This window comes from Pollachius pollachius (genome assembly GCF_949987615.1).
Source record: "Pollachius pollachius genome assembly, chromosome: 2".
Classification (NCBI taxonomy): Eukaryota; Metazoa; Chordata; class Actinopteri; order Gadiformes; family Gadidae; genus Pollachius; species Pollachius pollachius.
In genome coordinates, this window is record NC_136935.1 from 30,910,070 (window position 1) to 30,931,779 (window position 21,710).

Consider the following 21,710-nt stretch of genomic DNA (forward strand, 5'->3'; position numbering starts at 1 on the left):
ATGTGTGCGACAGAACGGCCGACAAGGTAAACGTAGTAACAGTAACAGGTGTCACAGAAAGTCTAGAGGCAACACCTGCATCCAGAGGGGCGTCATTCTGAGGGGCAAGCAAACTAGGCTGGTAGTATGGTAGTCTGACCGTTGTGGTCATATAGAGTACCATCCCCACCTATGCATAATCTAATGGTAAAAGTTGAAACAAGCATAAGATGCAATAAATGTATTGTCATTCTTAAAACGTGCAGAGAAGTTAGTTTTACTGTATAGCGTGATCACAAGATTGTAATAGTTAAGTGGACGGAGAAACATGTCTAAAATGTGCACGTGAGAAAAGGCTAGTCCGAGACTTACGTCCTCTGGCGCGACGGGAAGGACGTCGGCGCTCTCCAACACCTCGATCGCGTCCCCCTCAGCGTTGGCTGCGACCGCCGGGGAGCAGTTGACCGGCGGCAGCTCCCGGCCTCCGCCACTCATCCTCGCGCTGTTCTTTCCAATGACTCGCGCGGAGCAACGACTATAAGATCCTATATCATCAACACGCGTTGTCCCATTATTGACACCGAGACTTCCTTAGGATAACTCACGTACTTGGTGCAGGCTTCTTCTACGCGACTTAGAAGTATCCGTGGGAGCCCCCAAAAGACTGGCTTCATACTAACTAAAAAGGACCCCTACTTAATTTCCATTCTCATTGGGATGAATCCATGGCAAAGTAGACTACCCTGAGTGACAGCATATAGACATGCGCCGTCCACTCTGCTTGCAGTTCCTCCACAAAATTTCACCAGGCGAGGCGAAAAGTTACGTCCCAAGTTGCGGACTCCGCGCAGCCGTCACGTTGTACACCTTGGGAATGAAGTCCGCTGGTGTTGTAAGTCAGTCACGGCACCGCTTCCCGCTGTGTTCCTCCCCACGGACGAGGCCAATGGAGGTCGCCAATGCTTGGAAATGGACCAGTCCTGCCCGGCTATCGGAACACACAACCGATATCTCGTGCCGTGCGTTGCGTGCGGGAACCCACGTTTCAAAAGAAGAGTCTCACATACGTAGAGCGGCGGCCGGCGAAACGCCCGAGCTTTTATAGCCTCCCCCAGAGAAATAATGACATCACGGCGAGAGTGAACCCCTGTACGTCACCATAAACTAACGACGCCACCGACAACTACGAATGCACGCAGCGCAGATAGGCACTAGACTAGACCAGACGACGGATGAAAGAACCCCCCGGTCCTATTATTGTGCAAAAAAGCACGCGAATGTAGATGCAACGAGACTATTGGCTGTGTGCTGCTCGCGCTCACTGTCTGGAGCGAGCCCCGCGAAAACTCCGGCAAGTGCCAATTTTTGGTGCGTCATGCTACCTGGCGATTGTTGTGTTTTTTTTCTTCCCAGGTCGTCTGTCTGCCGGCGGTGCAGCGCGGGCCGGATGCCCGGTGTATCGCTGCCTCGCCGTCTGAGGGAAGCCTCTGGGAAGACGCACGGGGCTGACTCCGAGCTGCTGTGGGAAGCCTCTGGCTGACTCCACCGAGCTGGTGCTGCTCTAGGGAGTCCTAAACGGGCAGCGTTCCACCGCTGCCCGCCTATATAGGTTGTTGCTCGTCGAGGGAGCGAAGCACAGCAGAACGAGGGACACGCACATTGTACCCCGTGTCCCTCTACCAGCATGACAAGAGTCATCACTGTCGGCATTACATGTAGTACGTCTCGCTCCATCCAGCGTTGCTTGAAATGTTTTCTTGAAATGTAGGCCTCAAGTGTTTCAACATCAGTGACCGACCATTTCATACTTGGAATGCTGTCCTAATTGATATGGTATTCGTTCATTTTCCAATATTTATGACGATGAAATAAGAAGGTGGAAATGATAGATAAATAAATAATAGACTATTAAAAATGATATATTAACAGTTTTTCGAATCCTCGATTCATTTAGTATATTATATATTTTGAAATATTTAATAGGCAAGAAATATACCCTGAAACAAGTTAATCCATTAACCATCATATCTGCTCCAGTGAGTTAGATGAGGTTCGATAAAGAGTTGGGTGAGTAGCCTACACAACTTATCTTAGTGCTTCTAAAGACAAACAGACATTGATCATGGATGTATGGCATAGGGTCACGTGTAGTATAGTAGTCATTGTAGGCTAGTAATCTGTAGTAATGGTACAAAACTGTGGGAGGCTTTCTATTTCGTAGACCTACAGTCAAAGGCCTATAACTGGTATAGGCAACCCAACAATTAAAATAAGAGCAAGTGGTACGTTGTTCATATGAAGGACAAAAGAGTAGGAAGAAGGAGGTGGAGAAGGAGAGAGAGTGGGTGAGTGGGAAAGAGAGAGACAGAAGAAGGTGACAAATGAAGGCGAAGATGTATGACTATTTTTGTAGTCTTGAAATGTGCCCTGTTGTTTCTATCTCCAAAAAAAGGGTATTCATGACACTATCAATTTCCATTGCAATGAGTGGAATTCCCCTGTGAAGGTCCCTCTTAAAATCATATCTCACTCCATGACCTATACATTGCAGGCTGTTTTGTTGGAACATTGGAATTTTCCTTTCCAGAGTGAAAGGCTGTAAAAACCATCCCCTTCTGGGCTCTTCTGAGACAATCAGCCCCATAATGGTCGTGTCCTCCTCCGCCGGCACTCCCGCTCTTTAAAGTCCTCACGGTACATCAAACACACCTAAATGGCGGAGTGAGAGACGCCCTGCTGCAGGTACGCAGGGCGTCGCCAACGACGACGCAGTGGCAGGAGAGATACACGTCTTTCTGTGGCTTCTCATCAGTCTCCTGGTTCACACTCCCTCCTCAGCTATGCACCAGCATTGCCATGGAAACAATATGGTGGAGGAATATATTGAACCTTAGGGGTCCCCCTGACTCCTACTCAGGCGCTATGGCTCGAGGTGTTCCCAACGCTGATTGTTTAACACTTTGATATTTCTCCAACATATAGTTTACTGTTAATCTGATCCTAGTGTGGTTGAATCAGTCGATACTGGACTGTATTAACAAAGGCACAAAAATGTTCTCATATGCAGCTGGTAATGCTTGGAAATAGCATTCTGTCCATCACTCTACCCTGCCTACAAATCTAGTTTGTAAGTGAGTCAATGCATTACTTTGGCTTAACATATTATTTCATTTCATAAGATAATCTAATAGTTTATTATTATCTTTATGTATTTTCTATCCAGTTCAGCCATGAGCAAGATCAAATCAAGTAGTAAAATAAACCAAAGATAATGCTTTATCTGTAATGTGGAGAAGGGTGATGTCACTGTGTGTGTGTGTGTGTGTGGGGGGGGAGCAGCAACGTGGATCGCAGCCTGAGCGCTGCAGTTCCATTAGAAGCAGTTAATTGAGCAGAAAAGGAGTTTTTCACAAGTCTCTGCTTTCACAAGTCAAGTCAAATCTGCATAGGTTGTGTCACCTAGACCCTGGAGAGAGAGAGAGAGAGAGAGAGAGAGAGAGAGAGAGAGAGAGAGAGAGAGAGAGAGAGAGAGAGAGAGAGAGAGAGAGAGAGAGAGAGAGAGAGAGAGAGAGAGAGAGAGAGATTTTAGAACAGACATCATAGATCGGTGAAATTAAAGACTTTTGTAATTTGCAGCAGTGGTAAAAGAAGAGTTCGTCGTATATGCTGCAGTTAACTATACGGTGTATGTGTGAAGCTTGTGTCAGTACAGTGTACACATTAGAAAGATTAGAGAAGAAAAATAATTACGGCTTACTTTAAACCTGTTAAATTTGTGGAGTCACCAGTGTTGAATGTCAATGAAAGCTGCCAAACTAAAATGTTATGTGCATGTGATAATTGACTGAGGAGGAGGTTGGGAAAAGAGGGAATAAGTTGAGAAAAGAGAAAGAAAGAACGAGGGACAGAAACTGATTGTAGACAGGAAGTAGGCCAAAGACAACTATCCTATAGTAGGATAGAGTGGGATACAGAAAGAGCATAGGATAGGGCTGTTCAGGGAGGTAAAGCATGAGTGTTGGAGAAGTTTGCCAAAGAGTAAATTAATGTCAAAAGAGAAACACGACAAAAAGTGTTAACTCGTTACATATTCAGAAACAGGTGGTTGCGAAGAGAACGCTATTTTTAAGAACCTGCTTTTCATGGGCTTTATTATTGTTATGCTGAAGTCATCGTTTATACCCACACACCAACACCCCTCCCTCTGTCGAATTAATTGATTTTCCCAATTAAAGGATAGCAAAACCTCGACACCATTTCTGCATCGATTTTCATTACACAACGACGCTTACTGGCTCACATGGTCACTATGTCTGAAAATGCGTTGATGTGGCACACCTTTCACCTTATTGAAGCTGAATTGTCTCATTAGAAAGATACCATGACTCAAGTTTTGGCACGTTTAATCCATGCATGAAATATTGTAGAAAATAAACTAAATGAACGTAGGAAATACTGTAGAAAATAAATAGTAATTGCGAAGTAACTGATGAGCTGTCTCCCTACCGCCCCTTTCCCGATTCTCAGCTAATCTTTCATAATTGTGTGTGTGGCGCCCTCTTGTGGATATATTGGGATTACTGAAGGGTTCAACCGTGTTCAACCCTTGCACCGCATTGACTGATATAGGCCTTAAATGGCCATTTCAGTCTTTACTATTACACCACTCTGCTAAAGGCCTATACAGTTCATATGTAAATATACATATATACAGGTCTATATGTAAATATAAAAAATATTTTAGTAATCTCAAACCAGGAATGGTTGAATAAGCCAAATTGACCCTTAAAATGACGACACAGTAGAATATCGGGATGCATTGTGAATATTTTATGCAAAATGTCCACACTAAATAACTGCAATATTCCTAAAGAAGCCAACAGCATATTTTTAAGAGTTCATATTCTACATGTTACAGATGACTAGCAAAGAAACAATACTGGGAAGTAGTTTCGGACAGAAATAAAGACACACACACACACACACACACACACACACACACACACACACACACACACACACACACACACACACACACACACACACACACACACACACACACACACACACACACACACACACACAGATAAGGATGGAAGCAGCAGCCTATCTAAGGTGATGCCATTATATTAAATATACAATGGCATATTTCTTATTCAATACAATTCAACAAGGAGGGAGTAAGAGGAAATCTAAGTATAAAACGGGAGGCTCAGTTATACACGATGCATATGTAAACAAAATAACTATCCATTCTATGTGCAAAGAGGAATACAAATCCTTACGTGATTGGACCACCATTCTGGCTCAGTTATTAAATATGAGTTTAAAACTTTCTATATGAATTAGCCTACATCAAATACTGCCTCTGCTCCAAATCCCCAACAACATTGTGCCAACACCCAACAGCTAACAGAATAGTCGAAGCTGGTCTTATCATGGAAGATGCATTATTATCTGTGCTTGTGGAGTAGAACTTCTGAATATATTAAATCAGAACTTTCTAAATTGGAATATTAGAACACGCAGTTTTCTGTGGCGTAACATTTGAGGGCAGAGGAGCGCAGCGTTTGAGAAATTAGGCCCTCGCGAGGACAGCCAGTTCCCAGAGACCAGTGCAACCTTAGAACTCGCTCATCTAGGGGACTTCAAGCTTCAGTCAGGATGCTTTTCATATACACTCCCGAGTCTCATACATCCTGCCGTTCTCCCTTTCATCCAAGATTATTTTCTAGCACATATTCTATAACGCATATTCTATATCATTATTTACATATTTTCTCTCTAGAAAACACTATTCTACTGAAGTTGCTAATGTTACTGCATACAGTTTCAAAACATTAACCTGTCGCCAACACTCACCCGCAGCCAACCCACTTCGGCTCAAGATATCCTCACGCTTTCCATAGAAATATAAATAGATCTATACCTTGAGCAAAAAATAATACTTTGCTGATCGAGAAAGCCACATTATCCAACCAGCATGAGCCAGCATGATGCAAAATTAAACCATTTGAACACAGGAAAATTGAACACACAATAAGGGCAGGCTTCTATCAAAACAAAACATTTTGTGGATTTTGCCCAAAAGTCAAAGTCAAATCCTGCGATAAATTCTTGTCCTCTTTTTAAATTGCGCGCTGGCCAGTGATTGGCGTGGAGTCACCGTGGTTTCAGCAGTACTCTGTACATGGCGAAACCCAGCACGGCAAACATGGCTGCGCCAACACTTGCCCGCAGCCAGAAGGTGGAGCTCTTCAGGTCCGCCTGGCTCACGTGCCTGCAGGATGGAGAGAGGAGAACACATGGACAGAGACAAGGATTGAGGAACCGATGTCGAGATAGAGGTGGGCGGGTATAGGAACGTGACATGGAGATGAAGGAGGCAAGAGTTTGGAGCAGCACAAAAATCAATAGAATGAAAATTGATGTGAAACGATTGGGTGGGGAAGTAAATGCCATACAGAGAGAAAGACACCGCATGAAACAAACCATCTGGAGAGTTCAACATGACAAGAAGATGAGGGACACATGATGGGCATGACAATGAAGATGATGCTGTCAAGGCACAGGGACACAAACAAAAGTGGAGAGCAAAGAACAATTTTGAATAAAGTGTGAAAAACATGTAAGGCAACAAAAATATATCAAAATAAAGGTTAAATGACCGGACGGCCATCGACGGAAACCTGTTGTACAAATTCATCATAAACGTTAAAAACATAGGCAAAAAGTGGGAAGAACAAATGAGCAAACATTCATTCGTTGATTAAAAAATATACATAAAAACAAAAGGACTGTAAACAATCAAATGACGAGTTAAAATGAAGGGTGAATATGGAGGGCAAGTGATGGGTGAGAGAGCACCAGAAAGACAGGTAACGCAGCTAGAACGAGAGAGAGAGAGAGAGAGAGAGAGAGAGAGAGAGAGAGAGAGAGAGAGAGAGAGAGAGAGAGAGAGAGAGAGAGAGAGAGAGAGAGAGAGAGAGAGAGAGAGAGAGAGAGAGAGAGAGAGAGAGAGAGAGAGAGAGAGAGAGAGAGAGAGAGAGAGGACCTGCTGAGCACGGCGGCGTAGAGCTTGGTCCGGACCGTCTGCAGCAGCTCAGAGTTGAGGAGGTTCTGGCACAGGCAGAAGGTGCACCTGTTGCACGTGCACATGCAGCGCAGCCGGGCGTGACTGTGGAGGGCGCCAGACAGTGAGCACACCACAGAATGCAGAGGGGGAAGAAACAAAACACACACACACACACACACACACACATAGTGTGGTTAAAGGAGACACCAAAACCACAACACCCCAGAGGATGAAGAGGAAGAAGTAAGAAAGTAATGGTTAAGAGCACAGGTCAGCCACTGGAAGTTCAGCACCAGCACTTCCACAAAGTTACCGGCAAGATCACAACAAGAGTTCATTGATTCACTCAAGGCACTATGTACTATTTAGCAGACGCCATTATCCAAAATAACCCTTTTTTAGCTATGTGTTATTAATGTGCAGATAGGGGTCAATCATCTTGCTCAGGGACACCCGATTGTAGACTGGACAATGGGGTTCAAACTCAGAACCTTTTGGCTGGGAGTCACACAAACACACTAGGCCAGTATTTATCAACCTGTGATACGGGTACCACTAGTGGTATGCAATGGTACTGCAGGGGGCATGTCGGATTGTTTTCTGATGTTTTCTGAAGACACTTTTGCAATTACAAAATATAGGTACTTTTTTTTGATAATTTAAAATTAATAAATTAAAAATGATATATATATATAAAAAAAAAAAAAAGCTTTTTGCATTTCATCATATAATTTCAATTGTAATGTTTTCTGTGGAAATTGTATTAAATTGAGTTAGCTAAATAATACACTGGTAACTGCTTTTGCGTGTGAGTGTGCGTTTCCGTGCGTGTGATTAGCTGACTAGAACGGGGATTATGGCCGAACATGGTTTCAGCCTCAACTTTGAATGCGTACGTGTGCATATGCTTATGTAGGGCTGACTGCTTCACTGTAAGAAGATCAGGGAGGAGCTCTCGGAGGGCTCAACAGCGCAGACAGATCAGAGCTCTGGCAGCCTTTACTAGACCATGTCTGACAGCGCCATGGGATTCAAGCAGAGCAGCAGCTGAACTAAATGATTAATGTACTCCATGAAGTGAATCCCTGTTCACGGAACTGATATCAGACACTCATATTTCAATGACATAGTAGTGCCGAAAAAAACAAAAAAGGGCCAATTATGCAATCTCACAGAAAACAGGTGTTTGAATCAGTGCAAAAGGGCCCCCAAGGACATGTTTGTATTGGTTGACTGTTCCATATTTCATGTTAATTTACTACTTGCCTCATAGATCTCCAGATTTATGGACTTTAACTAATAGTACCTAATAAGGTAGGACGCTGTACTGATTTACAATTAGTCTCATCGAATACATTTTGAGGTTTCCATCTGAAACGTCTAATTTCAAACACAGCCTGCATGTTTCTGTGCAGAGGTCTAGCGAGCCGCTACGTACGGATACATGGCCACGGTGGTGAGCTTGGTGTAGATGTCCCGGCTGGGGGCCGCCGCCGCTGTGTTGCAGGTGAAGGACTGGGGCGGAGGCATCTTGTGTTTGCGGCAGAACTCCAGGGGAGTGCAGCCGTACTGCTGCTTGACCTCTGGGAGGTCAGACTTGGCGGCTATCATCATGCACGGCGTCTTGCTGTCCATGAAATATTGCTGAGGGGAAGGAGATCAGAGTGTGGGCCGTCAGGAGTTAAAGGGCCCCCTGTTTGACCCCCAGGTGTGAGTGGGATTAGCTATAACAAGCTGGTGACATCACAAGTGGGACTGTCCACCTAGATGTATGATGGATAGATAATCTACTGATCTATCCTGCATACTTCATGCAGAATATATGTTTGGCAAGGTCTAGTACAAAATGCAGTGATTGTGGCGAAAACAAATAACACAGCAAATATCCTTTGAAACACTTTTTGCATCTAAAAGAATTTGTAACTTGTGGAAATCGCCTTATATGATGGCAAAGGTCTAATTTGTTAAAAACATGTTATATTGGAATAATGCTTCAAAAAGCAAAACAGCAAAATCAAGTGCTGTGTGGAGGAAGTCAGTGGCTTCCGGAAGCACTCTTGGTCCGTGTCAGACTGTTCTGTGTTTCGTATAATGAGTTAAAGGCACTGGGATGCAAGCCAAGGTTTTGAGCATTGCTGGAACTTAAAGATTAAAGCTGTATGGTGGTGCCGGTGTTCGAGCTCTCATTGGAAACACGTCCCAATTAAGTTTCAATGAAGAAACTGTGTTTTGAATGCATGGAGGTACTTCATATTATCATGAAACTAAAAAGGTGGTGTGCACATTTAGCAAAAGGGGCCGTGAATGGTTGGTTCTTGAGGAAAGAAATTTCGAGTTGCTGGTGGTAGAAAAATAAAAAGGACCACCTATGTGAGTAGGTGGTCCTATTCGCATAGGACCAATTTGAAGTGTGGTCATCTTAAAAAAATCTAAGTACACAGATGGACGGTAAATGACAAAGTCAACTTTGAACTGTTCCATCCCTACCGATCAGATTTAAGACAAAGCATCAGTGAAGAACGGAGGAGCGTGTGATTACCTTGAAGACTTTAGCACAGTACTCAAAGGAGTAGGGGTTGCTGACATCATAGAGCAGACAGACAATGTCACATGCTAGGTCGGCATCGGACAGGTAGTCGTTGTCTGGGAAGACCTCGTGCAGCTGTGCATTGTGGGAAATGGGCACAGCAAGGGTAGGACAAGGAAAGGAAGAAGAAGAAGAAATACAATAAATCTAATATTCAGAAAGCTCCGGAAAAGGCACAATATCTAGGTTGGTTGATTGATCTAATACTCACAAGTAGGTATTTCTCCTGACCGTAAACATAGGTGGTACTGATAGCGTAGAAGGACCGGTGCTCCTCTCGAATGTTCTTCTGGCTCTGAGAGAGCCAACAATAGAGTTAGAATTAAACTAAGATCAGGAAAACACAGCATTAAAGCTTCAGAACAGGCCATCATATCGGAATTAAACTTAGTCTTAGATTGCTAAATGAATGTTGCATCGACTAGATGACAATGATAGATGGTTTGTCTCTGTCTTTTGGTAACAAATGACTGTCATCATCACAATGAGAAATAAAATAAAAATGTTTGTGACAGGAGAAACCACCTTCGTCAATCCTTCCATCCAATAAACAGGAGCACAACTGGTTGTGCTTGAAAAGAGAAAGACTTGTAAAGGTGGCATAGCCGCTGCCGTGGACCCCGACCCACCATGAGGTTGCGGCCCAGGAAGGCTTGGAGGAAGCCGCTCTTGCCGCTGCAGACGTCCCCGAAGACGTTACAGCGGAAGACGCTGCGCTGGGTCTGCCTCTTCTGCAGGTCAATCTTCTTGTCCCGGGTCACTGACACAGACACAGACACAGACACAGACAGACAGACAGACAGACAGACAGACAGACAGACAGACAGACACACACACACACACGTTAGAAGAAACTACAATGTGTAACTGGTCTTAAAGTAAGCCACCACACTTAAAGGATAATGTTTTGTGATAGGCGATATAGTAAAACAATCTAATCAAACAATCAATAATAAGCACAATAATATAATAGTCTCCAAAATTCCCTTCATTAATCACCATCAATAAGGAAGCCATTACATATACGGGTGAATTAATGTAATGTGGAGCGACTGTTGCATAAGGTGACGGATGAATTCACCTGTTATCCCTGCTGCCTGGGACTCCTGCTCGGCTACGATGGAGTAACCAAGGTAACCCAGGTACTCCAGGCACCGTTGGACGTCCAGGTAGGTGGTTAACCTGGCAACAGCACAGGAAAGAATGGATATGTGGAAGGGTGAACCAAAGAATGGAAACCACTTGGCTCTTTCTCCACAAAGCTTCAAATAGTAAAACTCATATCATATTGCACAGTACATAGAACATTTAACAGCATATGGTAAAATTGAGGCATGCCTGCCAACCTAACTAACCTTCCAACCTAACACCTTCATACTCATTATTCGTCTGGGGCCCATCTCAAATTTTCAAGATGTTCTCAACGTTAAGAGGACATCTTACAAAAGAATAAAATAAAAAATAAAAAGTAAGGGTTAAAACATATTTGCACAGTACATAGAACATTAAACAACAAATGTTGTTCAAAAGGAGGTTTGCCCTCAAACCTAACCCTGGCCCAATTCCAAAAATCCTCAGTTCATAGCTCATTCATCTCCAATGACGAGACGGTAGTGGACGACGTGCGAGGTCGGGTCCTTACGTCCACTGAGAGAGGTACCCCTGGTAGGTGATCCAGCCCTTGTCGTTGGTGCAAACCGTGTTGCTGACGTCGGCCCCCCACGGCATGTAGGGGAACACGTCGAACAGGTCCTTCAGCTCCTCTGGAGACAGGGCACAGTCCCGGTCCTGGGAGACAGTGGGATGGTGCATGGTTGTAGTACGTTGATACTTCAAGACAAATCGTAGCCGATACATCTCTAATGTGAGTTGCAAAGCCTGCACTGGTATAGCGAAGTATGAGTTTAGATCGTCTTTTACCAACACTACCAAATTAACCTTGAGTGTCTATGACTGGAATCAAGTAGTCTATTGTGTACCGTTGCTTCAATTAAAATGTGAATTGTTCAGGTTATACAGTTTCCCCCTGCTTTAGTCCATCGACCTAAAATACTACTAAAAACACCAATCTCTACAATTCTTAATATCAACAAATCATGGACATACATGGGCATTTATTTATTGATAAATCACTAAAGAAGCAGCCAAGCTGTGTTAACAACGTAGAAAGGCAAAGCTCTCCTGTGTGAATGACCCAGTCTCCAACAAACATGAACAAGACAGGTCTATGACATCACATAAGTGTCCTTTCCAGTTTCCTTGGTAACCTGTACGACACCAAGTTCCCCTGGCAACCACTCTGCTCGCACCTAGTAAATCGCCTCAAGTTTATTTTGAGGCGATTTACCAGGCAGCCACTGGAAGGAGCAGAGCGCTCCCTTCTCTCTTGCGGGTCACCAACGTCCTCCAGCTAACCCTGACGTACCTTATCGTGCTTGTCGAAGACGCCCTGCAGGAAGAGGTAGGCGTCATGGTTGAGCTCGGTGGTGGCGTCCGGGGGGACCTTCAGCCTGGACACAGGGAGAGAGGAGCACACAATGACATGCTGAGTTTTAACTAAGAAAGCTTTGGAACTCCTTTGAGATCATGTTGAATATTTCCAATTAGTATGTGCTATACGTGAACCTCCTAAGATGGCGCAATTTGATTGGCTCGCTATCTCGGGATAATGGGAAACATCCCATGATTGTGATCTCAAACTCGGGATATTGTTTTCATCGTAAAATGTCCGTCTCGTCACGGTAATTAAAACAAATAAACCACTAATAAAAACAAATAAATCCTGGCAAAGAGTGTTCACATATAGTATTCATCGCCAAAGGCGAAGTGAATAGTGGGGAATAGCCCCCGAGACCCAAGGTCGAGGGGGCTATTCCCCCTTTTCTTTTGTAATTGTTAAATAGCACATTGTTTTGATTTGGCTTTCACCATGTCTTGGATGCCAGTTAATAATAACTAGTGACCATACAGGTGTAGATTTCCAGGAATGGGAACACTTTACATATAGGAAACACTAGCCCAATTATTCTGTCAGGCCTGAAGCTCACACACACACACACACACACACACACACACACACACACACACACACACACACACACACACACACACACACACACACACACACACAGACAGAGGGAGGAGGGAGTAAACAGGTTGTTTAGACTGAGGCGAGAGGAGGAGGAGGTCCAACTGGGGGTTCAGAGAACGAGAGAGGGACTGACTGGGGAAAGAGGTAGTCCTGGTGCAGCTCAAGGTCGTCGTCGTAGCCGAAGCGCCGCAGCACGGTCCACGTGGTCTCGTGGCGCCCTCGCTGGATGAACAAGGTGTGGAGGAACAGGAAGCCTGGACGACATGCGCACACACATCTTTAACACTTCATTACATACACAAACATTAAAGGGCCCATATTATGTTATGAGTGTGATCAGCGCTGGCACCGTATATTAAACATCTGTTATGGACCAAAGGGTCGGACTCTCCCCATATGCACAGCCTCATGTTGGAGCCGACATTTCAGGAATCTTTTTCAAAGTTTGTTAAATTGCAGTGTGGTCGAGTGATAGGTGTATTTCAGTGGCTTATGCCAATATTTAGAGAGCAGGTTGGCAGATATATAATGCCGATATCATGTTGTATCATGTTTTTTGAATCTGAAAAAATACAACAATTGAATAAAAATAACCAATGTGACAAAAAGTATTGCAACTTAAACGCTGCAGATATTACACTTGAACATCCCTGGTGTGGTGATACAGTTCCATAAGGGACTTGAATACTGTTCAGTATTTTTAAAATACAAGGTCAGTATAGTTCCAATATTCCATGCACCTTAAAGTCTAATATACATGGTTATCTCAGCCAGCCACATCGTTATTTTGGATTTTTGAATAAATTCAATATGTATGTAATTAATGAATTAATCAAATGGATTTGGTTAATGGTATTGGGAGAGCAAGTGATGTACCCAATGTTTCAACTGGAATTCGAACACCGAGATAAAAAACAAAAGTGAGAATCTGAGCGCTCTAGGAAGGAGGCGCGTTATGACCCACGGAAAAGTTGTGATGCTTTTTCAGTACCACCATGGCATATACAATAATGAGAAGCTCAAAGAAGCTTAACCCTCTCTCGGACATCAAAATAAAATGCTGGTGACAACAATGTGATAAAGTAGAGATTCAGACCCGCTCTCTCATTAAACTTTGTGCCAAGTAAGCTTGGCACAGACAAACACACCCAATTGATGATTCTCAACTGCATCCATAACTTCATTCATAGACCTGTTATACATATTGATCATTCATCTCAATAGCAGATGCCGCCACAAGCCAATGTTTATTTGAACTGTGCGATGTGAATATAGGTTGCTTTAGATAACGTGACGGTGTCCAGTTGTATCGCAAAAGTTTTTTTTTGGATACCAACTTCCTCTGAAAGAGCGGAAGACTACTTTTAGTTATTAAACAGGGAAACAACCTCAAAATCGAAAGTGCACAAAAAACGAATGTATTAAGGACCCCAACCTTTCGCTAAGGGAGTCGCTGTGTTGGTTCTTGGCTCATTAAGGTCACATGGGATTCCTTCAGCAAATTTCTTTCAAGTATCATCTACACAACATTTGTTGGCTCAGTGAAAGCTCAAGCCAAGCAGACGACCACTCAAGCCCCTGAAGCACAGATTATCTTTTAAAGGGGAGGGCTTGCAGGGCCGGCAGCTGATCAGCCAGTACCGTTCAGTGTGAGCCCGTTGTCCCGCACGCCATCGCTGACGTTCTTCCTCACCACATTCTTCACGTCCTCCAGGGCCTGAGGAGCCAGCGGAGCGTTGAAGCACGTCCTCTGCGAACCAAGAAGAAACAAACACACACACACACACACACAAAGCATAGTGGGCAAATGAAACACACTCTCAACGAGACCCAGAGACAGTGCGCTAGGTTATTTCCAACACTCTATTCATTTGGTGTTGAGAAACAGGGCCTGAGAAACCTCTCCTCTTGAGAGCTGTCAACTCACCTGGAAGAAATTCAGCTGGTTGTCGTTGAGGATACCGTCGTTGTCCAGGTCCGACACTTTAAAGATGCGAGTCAGGGCTTTAACACACAGGGGCTTCATCTAGAAAACAGCCAGACCATCTCATTCAGCGTCATTTCGATGAGTTGGATGAATACAATTATTTTTCAATCTCTTTTCGTGCCTACATCTTTTTTCTCTGGGCAGTAGAGAGGGCCGGTCGGGTGGAGGACAGCCTTCTGGGCGTAGTAGAACAGCTCTGAAATGTTTTTCAGGTTCTTCGCTGAACACTGGAGCAAAAGAGTGTGGCAAAAGAGTGTGGAGACAAATGATTAAAATATACAGTATATGTATTGTCCCATGGTGTCATACTGACATCCTGCTTTCGTACCACTAACAAACCCACTTTAGTGAGATTTAATATGGACAATTCCTGTACGTAGAGAAACCAAACTTTTAAGCTTTACCAAAATCATGGCCCTGCTTCCTTGACTTATTACAATACCAAAAAATTAGAAATTGATGTGAGAATTACAACAAGCAGCAGAAAAGGCAGCACAGTGTGTGCAATAGCTTATGTGTGTGCATGCGGGTCAAATCCAGACAGGGTATTAGCACCGTGGCTCCTGAGTCTGCCGGGTTTAATTAGGCAGATCACAGGCTGTCAGATCACAGCTCAGAACCAGGAGGAGGAGAGAATAGGGGTTTAGGCTAACCCAGCTACTGCCCGGACAGGGACCAGTCATTTAGAAATCCCCATCACTAGAGACTTGGCTTCCAATGTCTTTGGGCCGGTCACCACAAAGTGTTTTATTCGGAACAGCAGCGTCTTTTCTCAATGAGAGGAATGCAGATGCATGCGGCCGCGTTGAAAACACACGCTGCCACCAGCACTTTGTCCTAAGGCACTCCTGTTTTTGCTGCCAGCTCCCAGTGCTTCTCCCTGTAAATATCAGTGTTTTCAAAAGCCGTCAGTGTCTAAAAAACTAAAAACACCAAACGCCCCCTCAAATCCAAATCGTGAGCTCAGTTTTCCATTCTCCCCTCGACATTCACACTCCTCACTGCTATGAATTACACATGAAAAAGTTGAAATTGTCTCCATCTAGAAGCTTTCTTAAAGTATTTAGTATTCGTCACTAATGGATAATGAGCAATTAAAGGAATGGAAGTTGAGCAGAACATAGAGCTGCCAAGCAACCACTCTACTCCAGCCTCTACTCCAACAGTGTAATTGATTTGAGATATCGCTGGTTTGACAAATATCCATACATTTAGAGCAGCAAGACCTGCTTATATCCTCAACATTGTCTCCTCATGCTTTTCTTAAAAACTTTCGACCTTCATTGCACTACCCTGGAAAGACCCCTCAAGTTACAGGGGGAAGTCAGTCTTGGAAGAGCCTTGCAACAGTACATAACCATGAAAGAAACTATTTGAAATACTCCCAGGTCATGAGTTTACTGTAGCCGCCTAAAGGCTGCTGCACGCTGGCCCAACAGTCCGAAACGTTTGTGGAGACTCGGACCAGTTCGGGAACAAATCTTTTCAGTGTGTTCAGCGGTGTTGGAAGCTTTTGGAACCGCTCAGACGGTGTCTGGTCCGATTAAACACTCAAAGTCTGAGAGCGTTGGCGTCTGAGAATCTGAGCCTCTGACTAGACTAGCGCCACCCGATTAGTAATGCGCGATATAAACTATAAACGATATAAACGATAAAAAATGGCCTACGATAGAGATTTTAATTCCATCGCTCTATCGCGATAATGCATGTTGATGACGCAAAATACAATGTTTAATTTTTGGTTTGGTGCAATTCCTTTTCACATTGCAATTTTCGCAACAGTGTCAGAATTCGTCAACAACCCTGCATGTGTGAAAAGAACATTAAATCATTGGACAAAAAGGTCTGGGGTGTTGTAAAGCGTTAAAGAAAAAGGGGAGGGGGGGGGGGGGGGAAGCACCGGTGAAAGTAAACAATCATGGATATCCAGCGTGATATACATTGATCTGCAGACTGGTCCATCTCCTTCTCCCTCATCCTGACTCGGAATGTGTTAAATGCATCGTCATTTTTAAGTTATGTTTTCCAGCATACTTTTTACTTGCTTTTGTCGGACCGTCGGGTGGTGGCTCAACATGGAGCCAAGAGGAGACGGAATGTCTTTTGGATATCGAACCCAAATATCCAAAAGACGTTCCGTCTCCTCTTTGCTCCATGTTGAGCAACGTCTCCGAGACCACCTCTCCGGCTGGGTCAACCTCCTTTTGATGGTTAAAAATATCACGTAATCGACAAAAATCTTAACAATCATTGATCGATCATCAATTAATAATGCCCATCCCTAATTGTCAGTACAGTGTCTGTTCCTTATCTAGAAAGACACCCGTTTTTCCTGTTCTCTGCATCTTGGGTGGCATTTAAGAACCAAGGACTTAAACTAAGTGTAGTGCCTTTTAGAATGGTTTGCACTAAAGGAAAGAAACCCAATACTAATTTTATTTATCTGCAACATTATGTTGTATGATTACAGTGTTTTACAATAAATGTTCTCGAAATGACATACTATATTGCTCTTTTTTTTAAATACATTTAGCAGTTTGGCTTTCCTTAGGGTCTATGTAACCTGTTCTGAAACGGTTATTTTATGATTTTATATCGTGATATATATCGTTATCGCAAGAGGCTGCAATGTATATCGCGATATGGATTTTAGGCCATATCGCCCATCTCTACACCCGATGTTAAGGAGACTTATTGAATCTCTCGCAAGCACAGAACGTACACGCTACTCTGTAGCTGACAGTAGTTTTCCCGGGGTGTTTCAATGCAACTCTTCTGCCGAACGGGTCAGACGAGAGGCAACGGAGTGGTCAGATAAAGGGGCCGTTGGTTTGTGCCTGGGCGGTGTGTAGGCCCCTTAAAGCAGAACCTCCAGGATGTCGAGGGGGACAGCGTACCTCCACGCAGGTCTCGATGTCGCTGTACTGGTTCATGATGGGCAGGATTGTCTCCATGCTGCTGTGCTCAACGAGGTCCGACTTATTGCCCACGAGGATCAGAGGAACCCTGCACGCACAAGCACACACACACAAAGAAATTAATGCTTTCTTATAGAAATAATATTATGATCAAATGATGTAGTTTGAAATTACAAATACTTGTAATATTACAAATACTCGATGTTCTGTCAATTGACCCAAAGACAAGTATGTTTGTTCCAGTAGAACTAAACAAAATGTGATCATATGATGATCCTTCGAGCCAGTGAACCCCCAAAATCCTTTTTTTGTTTTAAACGTAGTCATTGGTCTTATATGATCATCAAAATAGTAATCTCTGCCATTTTATCACCATTACTGAAATAGGTCCGTAATTTAGGGGGGGGAAAAAGAGGTAAAACCTTTGTTTGTTTTTTTCTCCCCAAAACACTATGTGAACATTCCACTCTGCTGCGAACGCAGGTGGTGTTCTTTTCATGACATCTGAGTACCTCTAGGGTGAGGTTACTAGTGCCAACTAGTGCAGAGCGTGTGTGGATGGTGAAGCTCTGTCTGAGCTGCTATATATTTGATGTATGAGTGAGGGTTAGGCTTCCCAGACACCTTTAGTATAACGCTACGGTGTGTGGCAGATTTAATTCGCCACACAACTACGGTACAAAATAAGTATCACAGTTACACAACTATGGTACTAAAGAAGTAACATAAAGTGGACGTGTGTCGTTACCATGGGGACAACAAACCTCTCTCCTTCCTAAAACTTTTTTTTAAATGACATAGTGTTACCCCTAACCTAACCCTCACCCTAATTCCATCTGAAACTGGCTCCTCAACAATTACTGTGGTCAGGACTAATACCACATGAGCTACGTCAATTCAGAAGGGACAAACACAAAATAAACGACACTATGAAAGAAGTACTATATCCATGCAAATGATTGTGGGTTCACTTCCAGACCAACAATAACATTGATGAATGGCATTATTAAAATGTACAAATCTAAAATCAACACAGCCAACAAACTCAAGCGAACGGAAAATAAGAAAACATACCTGTTGTCCTTGTCTGTATTTTCAGTTATGAGTGGAATCCAGTGACTGGTCACCTGCACAAATAAAAAAATATGATCCCATCAATAATAGCAGTATAAACAAATAAATAAAACAAGGAGAGACTAGCTCACCTTCTCAATTGATTTCTTGTTGTTCACAGCGTAGACGATGCATATGACATTGGCCTGTTGAGGAGTAGATAGATAGATAGATAGATAGATAGATAGATAGATAGATAGATAGATAGATAGATAGATAGATATAACTAGTTACAGCAGTGCAGGGATAATATCTAGCACAATGACAAAATGCATGAGGTTATTTAACCCAACCTGCCCCGAATGGCACATCACTAGGCAACAAACCCACCTTAGAGATCTCCTGGAACAGCTGCTCGTCTGTCTGTTCTGCCTCTGTGGAGAGACAACAAACCCGATCAACACCACACAACTCCACCAGCCATTCCACATCCATAACCTCCTCTGCTATAACTTACTCAGAATAACCCTGTGAAACACTTCATCCCTCCGTACCTGAGTAGTCTACTATGTGGGTAGGAACCCTCTCTGGGGTCACATCCGCAGGTATGGTGATCTCTTCGGCTCGGTAGGGAACCTACAAGGATTATATCAATATCAAACCTCTTGTAGTCAACAAGAGCACGTCAAAAAATACAAGTGTACCTCTGAGGAAGACTACCTATCAGGACTGATATGTTACCTATTGCATAATCAGTTCTACATTGAAGGACAGTCATTTATTTACAGTAGCTTTGACTACAGGATTACAAATCTTCATCCATACCACTTCCGGGAACTCCTCGCTGACCAGGGACATGATGAGAGAGGTCTTCCCCACCTTGGCTGAAAAAAGAGGAAGACACAGAAAAAGAGAGGATGTGTAAGAGAGGCGTAGACTGAATGCTAGTATTCTCTTTGATTTGTAGAGCATGCTGCATCTATAACCCTCTGCTTAGCCATCAACATCTGGCTGCGATGAGGATGTTAAAAGTCAATTGGTAAACTACTTTAGTAACAATACTAAAGTACATTTCTTTCAATTTAGGTTTCTTTATTATGTTTATTAACACCTCGACAAATTCCTTATACGTGTTCAACTTGCTTGGCAATAAAGTCAATTCGGATCGGATTCTGATATACCAGGTAAGAAGAGAAGGTGTATCAAATACAATACCTGCTACAGTACTTCACTCTGTTAATCAAGGTTCAGGAGTCCTTGTAATATCAGTGTCCCGAATCAGGACACTGGTAATACGATTGAGCTCTGATGCAATGGTAGTCGCATTAGCACAGATAGCATTAAATGCTGTAAAATATGTACTTACATTCTCCCACCAATAATATCCTCACATCTTTCCGCATCTTCTCTGACGTTGACCCTCAGCCGTGTGAATCCTTTTATAATTCACATGTATGCTGAGCTGCAGATGAACGGACGGAGCGCTTGCTATCTACGGCCTCGCTCGCTACATCGACGATATCCTTCTCCGAGACTGCGTCTTAAGCTCTACAATACTAAGGTGGTACGTTAAAAAACCTTAGGATATTACAGATGTCACCAATCTCGAGAACGTGTGTCCTGGCCCACAGTATCACCGCACACACGGTTAAGTCAGTAGCTAGCTGCTGTTTCCTATTTTGATTCTGCAACGGGCCTGCTGTTCCGAGGTCACAGCGGCAGGCGGCGCCAGCAGTCCATGAAACCACGCCCCTTCGACCGAGTACAACATGCATGCATTATAAATGCGTGTCACAATAAATTGAGATGCTACAATTTACAAATGTTTTATTATTTCAACATTTTTTTGTGTTTTATTACATTTTGTTGCTGTAATCCTCCTTGAATCCACCCCTCCGCTGGGATCAGGTTAATCCCCAATCCTGTGATCCCAATCCTGCTAAACCCTGCATTGGTCCGCGGTCCGTGCGCGCGTTTCATGCCCAATGCAAGTGATGCCTCCCCCAAAATATGAACTAATGAATATGAAATATGGTTAGGAGTCAGAAATAATTAGTATATGTATGAGATGTAGCATATCTGTTGCATGGATTTAGGATTTAGACTTTAGAAATAGATATACGATTTAGCATTTCAATTCTGGATTTTGATTTGGATACACGATTTAGATATAAAATCTAGATTTAGCTTTAGGATTGAAATTTAGATATAGCCTACAATTTCGATTTAGGATTTCGACTTTTGATTGATCTTATTTGGATATAAAGATTTAGATTTATATGTAAGATTAAGCTTCAGGTTTAGCATTTAGATATAAAATGTATAGGATTTAGAATGAACATATAATTCCCATTTTATATGTGAAAGTTACATGAACGGGTGGACGGCTGTTTATTTGCTAAATCTGGGAAAATTAAGCAAATCTCGAGCTAAATCTGGAACAGGTGAAGCACGTTTTTGAGTAGCAAAAGTAAAAAAAAAAAAAAACCTGAAGCCACCTTCACCTTTTTAAAAGTGTTTGCTGCCCGAAGCCGGCCATGAATATGATAGCATACCATGTAACCCAAACATTATCAAAATGAGCTTTGTAAGACCTATACATTATAAAGTAATGATGTATTTTATCCAAACAATACCGTCATTATTGCTATTTGTTGCAAAGATTTTGATTTTTCTTGTTGTTTGTTGTTGTTGATTAATTGTGCAGCTCGCCTGCCGTGCTGCGGGCCACTAGCGGGAAACGCCCCCCAGGCTTGATCTGGGTCAGAGTGATGCAGCCTACAGGTCTGCAGGGTGATTCAGTGTGATTTGGACAGTTTTTGGTTTCGCTTTCTCTAATCATTTTCGCCATTAACCCCAAAAATGTGTTTAACACATAATACATTTCTGTGATTCTTAGCTAACCATATGAGAAGAAAATAAGGTTATATCATGTTCCCAGGATGTGTAGCATACAATTGGTAATGGTAAAAAAAATGGTAATGTTTGGGTGATAAAATTGGCTATTTTATTGTTAATCA

General features: G+C 43.1%; 2 protein-coding genes across 3 annotated transcripts in view; both read right to left on the reverse strand.

Annotated features, from left to right (window-relative positions):
* The window catches only part of rhbdl3 (rhomboid, veinlet-like 3), a gene marked incomplete at both ends in the record, with an annotated part of 41,728 nt that extends 41,254 nt beyond the window's left edge, over positions 1 to 474 (reverse strand). Inside the window, one exon of the mRNA XM_079731079.1 lies at positions 352 to 474. Within this exon, the coding sequence (XP_079587205.1) occupies positions 352 to 474 (123 nt within the window). The remainder of the gene's footprint in view (positions 1 to 351) is intronic.
* A 4,394-nt stretch (positions 475 to 4,868) lies between these two features.
* Positions 4,869 to 20,358, reverse strand: rhot1b (ras homolog family member T1). 2 transcript variants are annotated; one of them, XM_079759072.1, is made up of 20 exons: positions 20,057 to 20,358; positions 19,516 to 19,574; positions 19,245 to 19,326; positions 19,081 to 19,124; positions 18,843 to 18,896; positions 18,712 to 18,764; positions 17,617 to 17,725; positions 14,845 to 14,946; positions 14,660 to 14,758; positions 14,374 to 14,482; positions 12,866 to 12,986; positions 12,067 to 12,151; positions 11,284 to 11,429; positions 10,723 to 10,823; positions 10,271 to 10,401; positions 9,853 to 9,936; positions 9,594 to 9,716; positions 8,493 to 8,698; positions 7,034 to 7,156; positions 4,869 to 6,259 (listed from the first exon to the last, which is right to left on the reverse strand). In XM_079759072.1, the coding sequence occupies exons 1-20, from the start codon at positions 20,091 to 20,093 to the stop codon at positions 6,142 to 6,144; spliced, it is 1,986 nt and encodes a 661-aa protein (XP_079615198.1). In that variant the 5' UTR covers positions 20,094 to 20,358; the 3' UTR covers positions 4,869 to 6,141. The 2 variants fall into 2 exon arrangements, with proteins under 2 accessions (XP_079615198.1, XP_079615199.1); XM_079759073.1 differs by lacking the exon at positions 7,034 to 7,156.
* Between the last annotated feature and the right edge of the window lie 1,352 nt (positions 20,359 to 21,710).

What these genes read in the sequence shown, in the direction of transcription:
- rhot1b (XM_079759072.1), bottom strand. Translation starts at nt 20,093, where the DNA reads ATGCGGAAAGATGTGAGGATATTATTGGTGGGAGAAT. An exon ending in CAACGGGCTCACACTGAACG is followed by an intron (nt 12,987 to 14,373) that starts GTACTGGCTGAT and finishes CATGTCGTCCAG; the next exon opens with GCTTCCTGTTCCTCCACACC. An exon ending in ACTGTGCTAAAGTCTTCAAG is followed by an intron (nt 8,699 to 9,593) that starts GTAATCACACGC and finishes CCTTCCCCTCAG; the next exon opens with CAATATTTCATGGACAGCAA.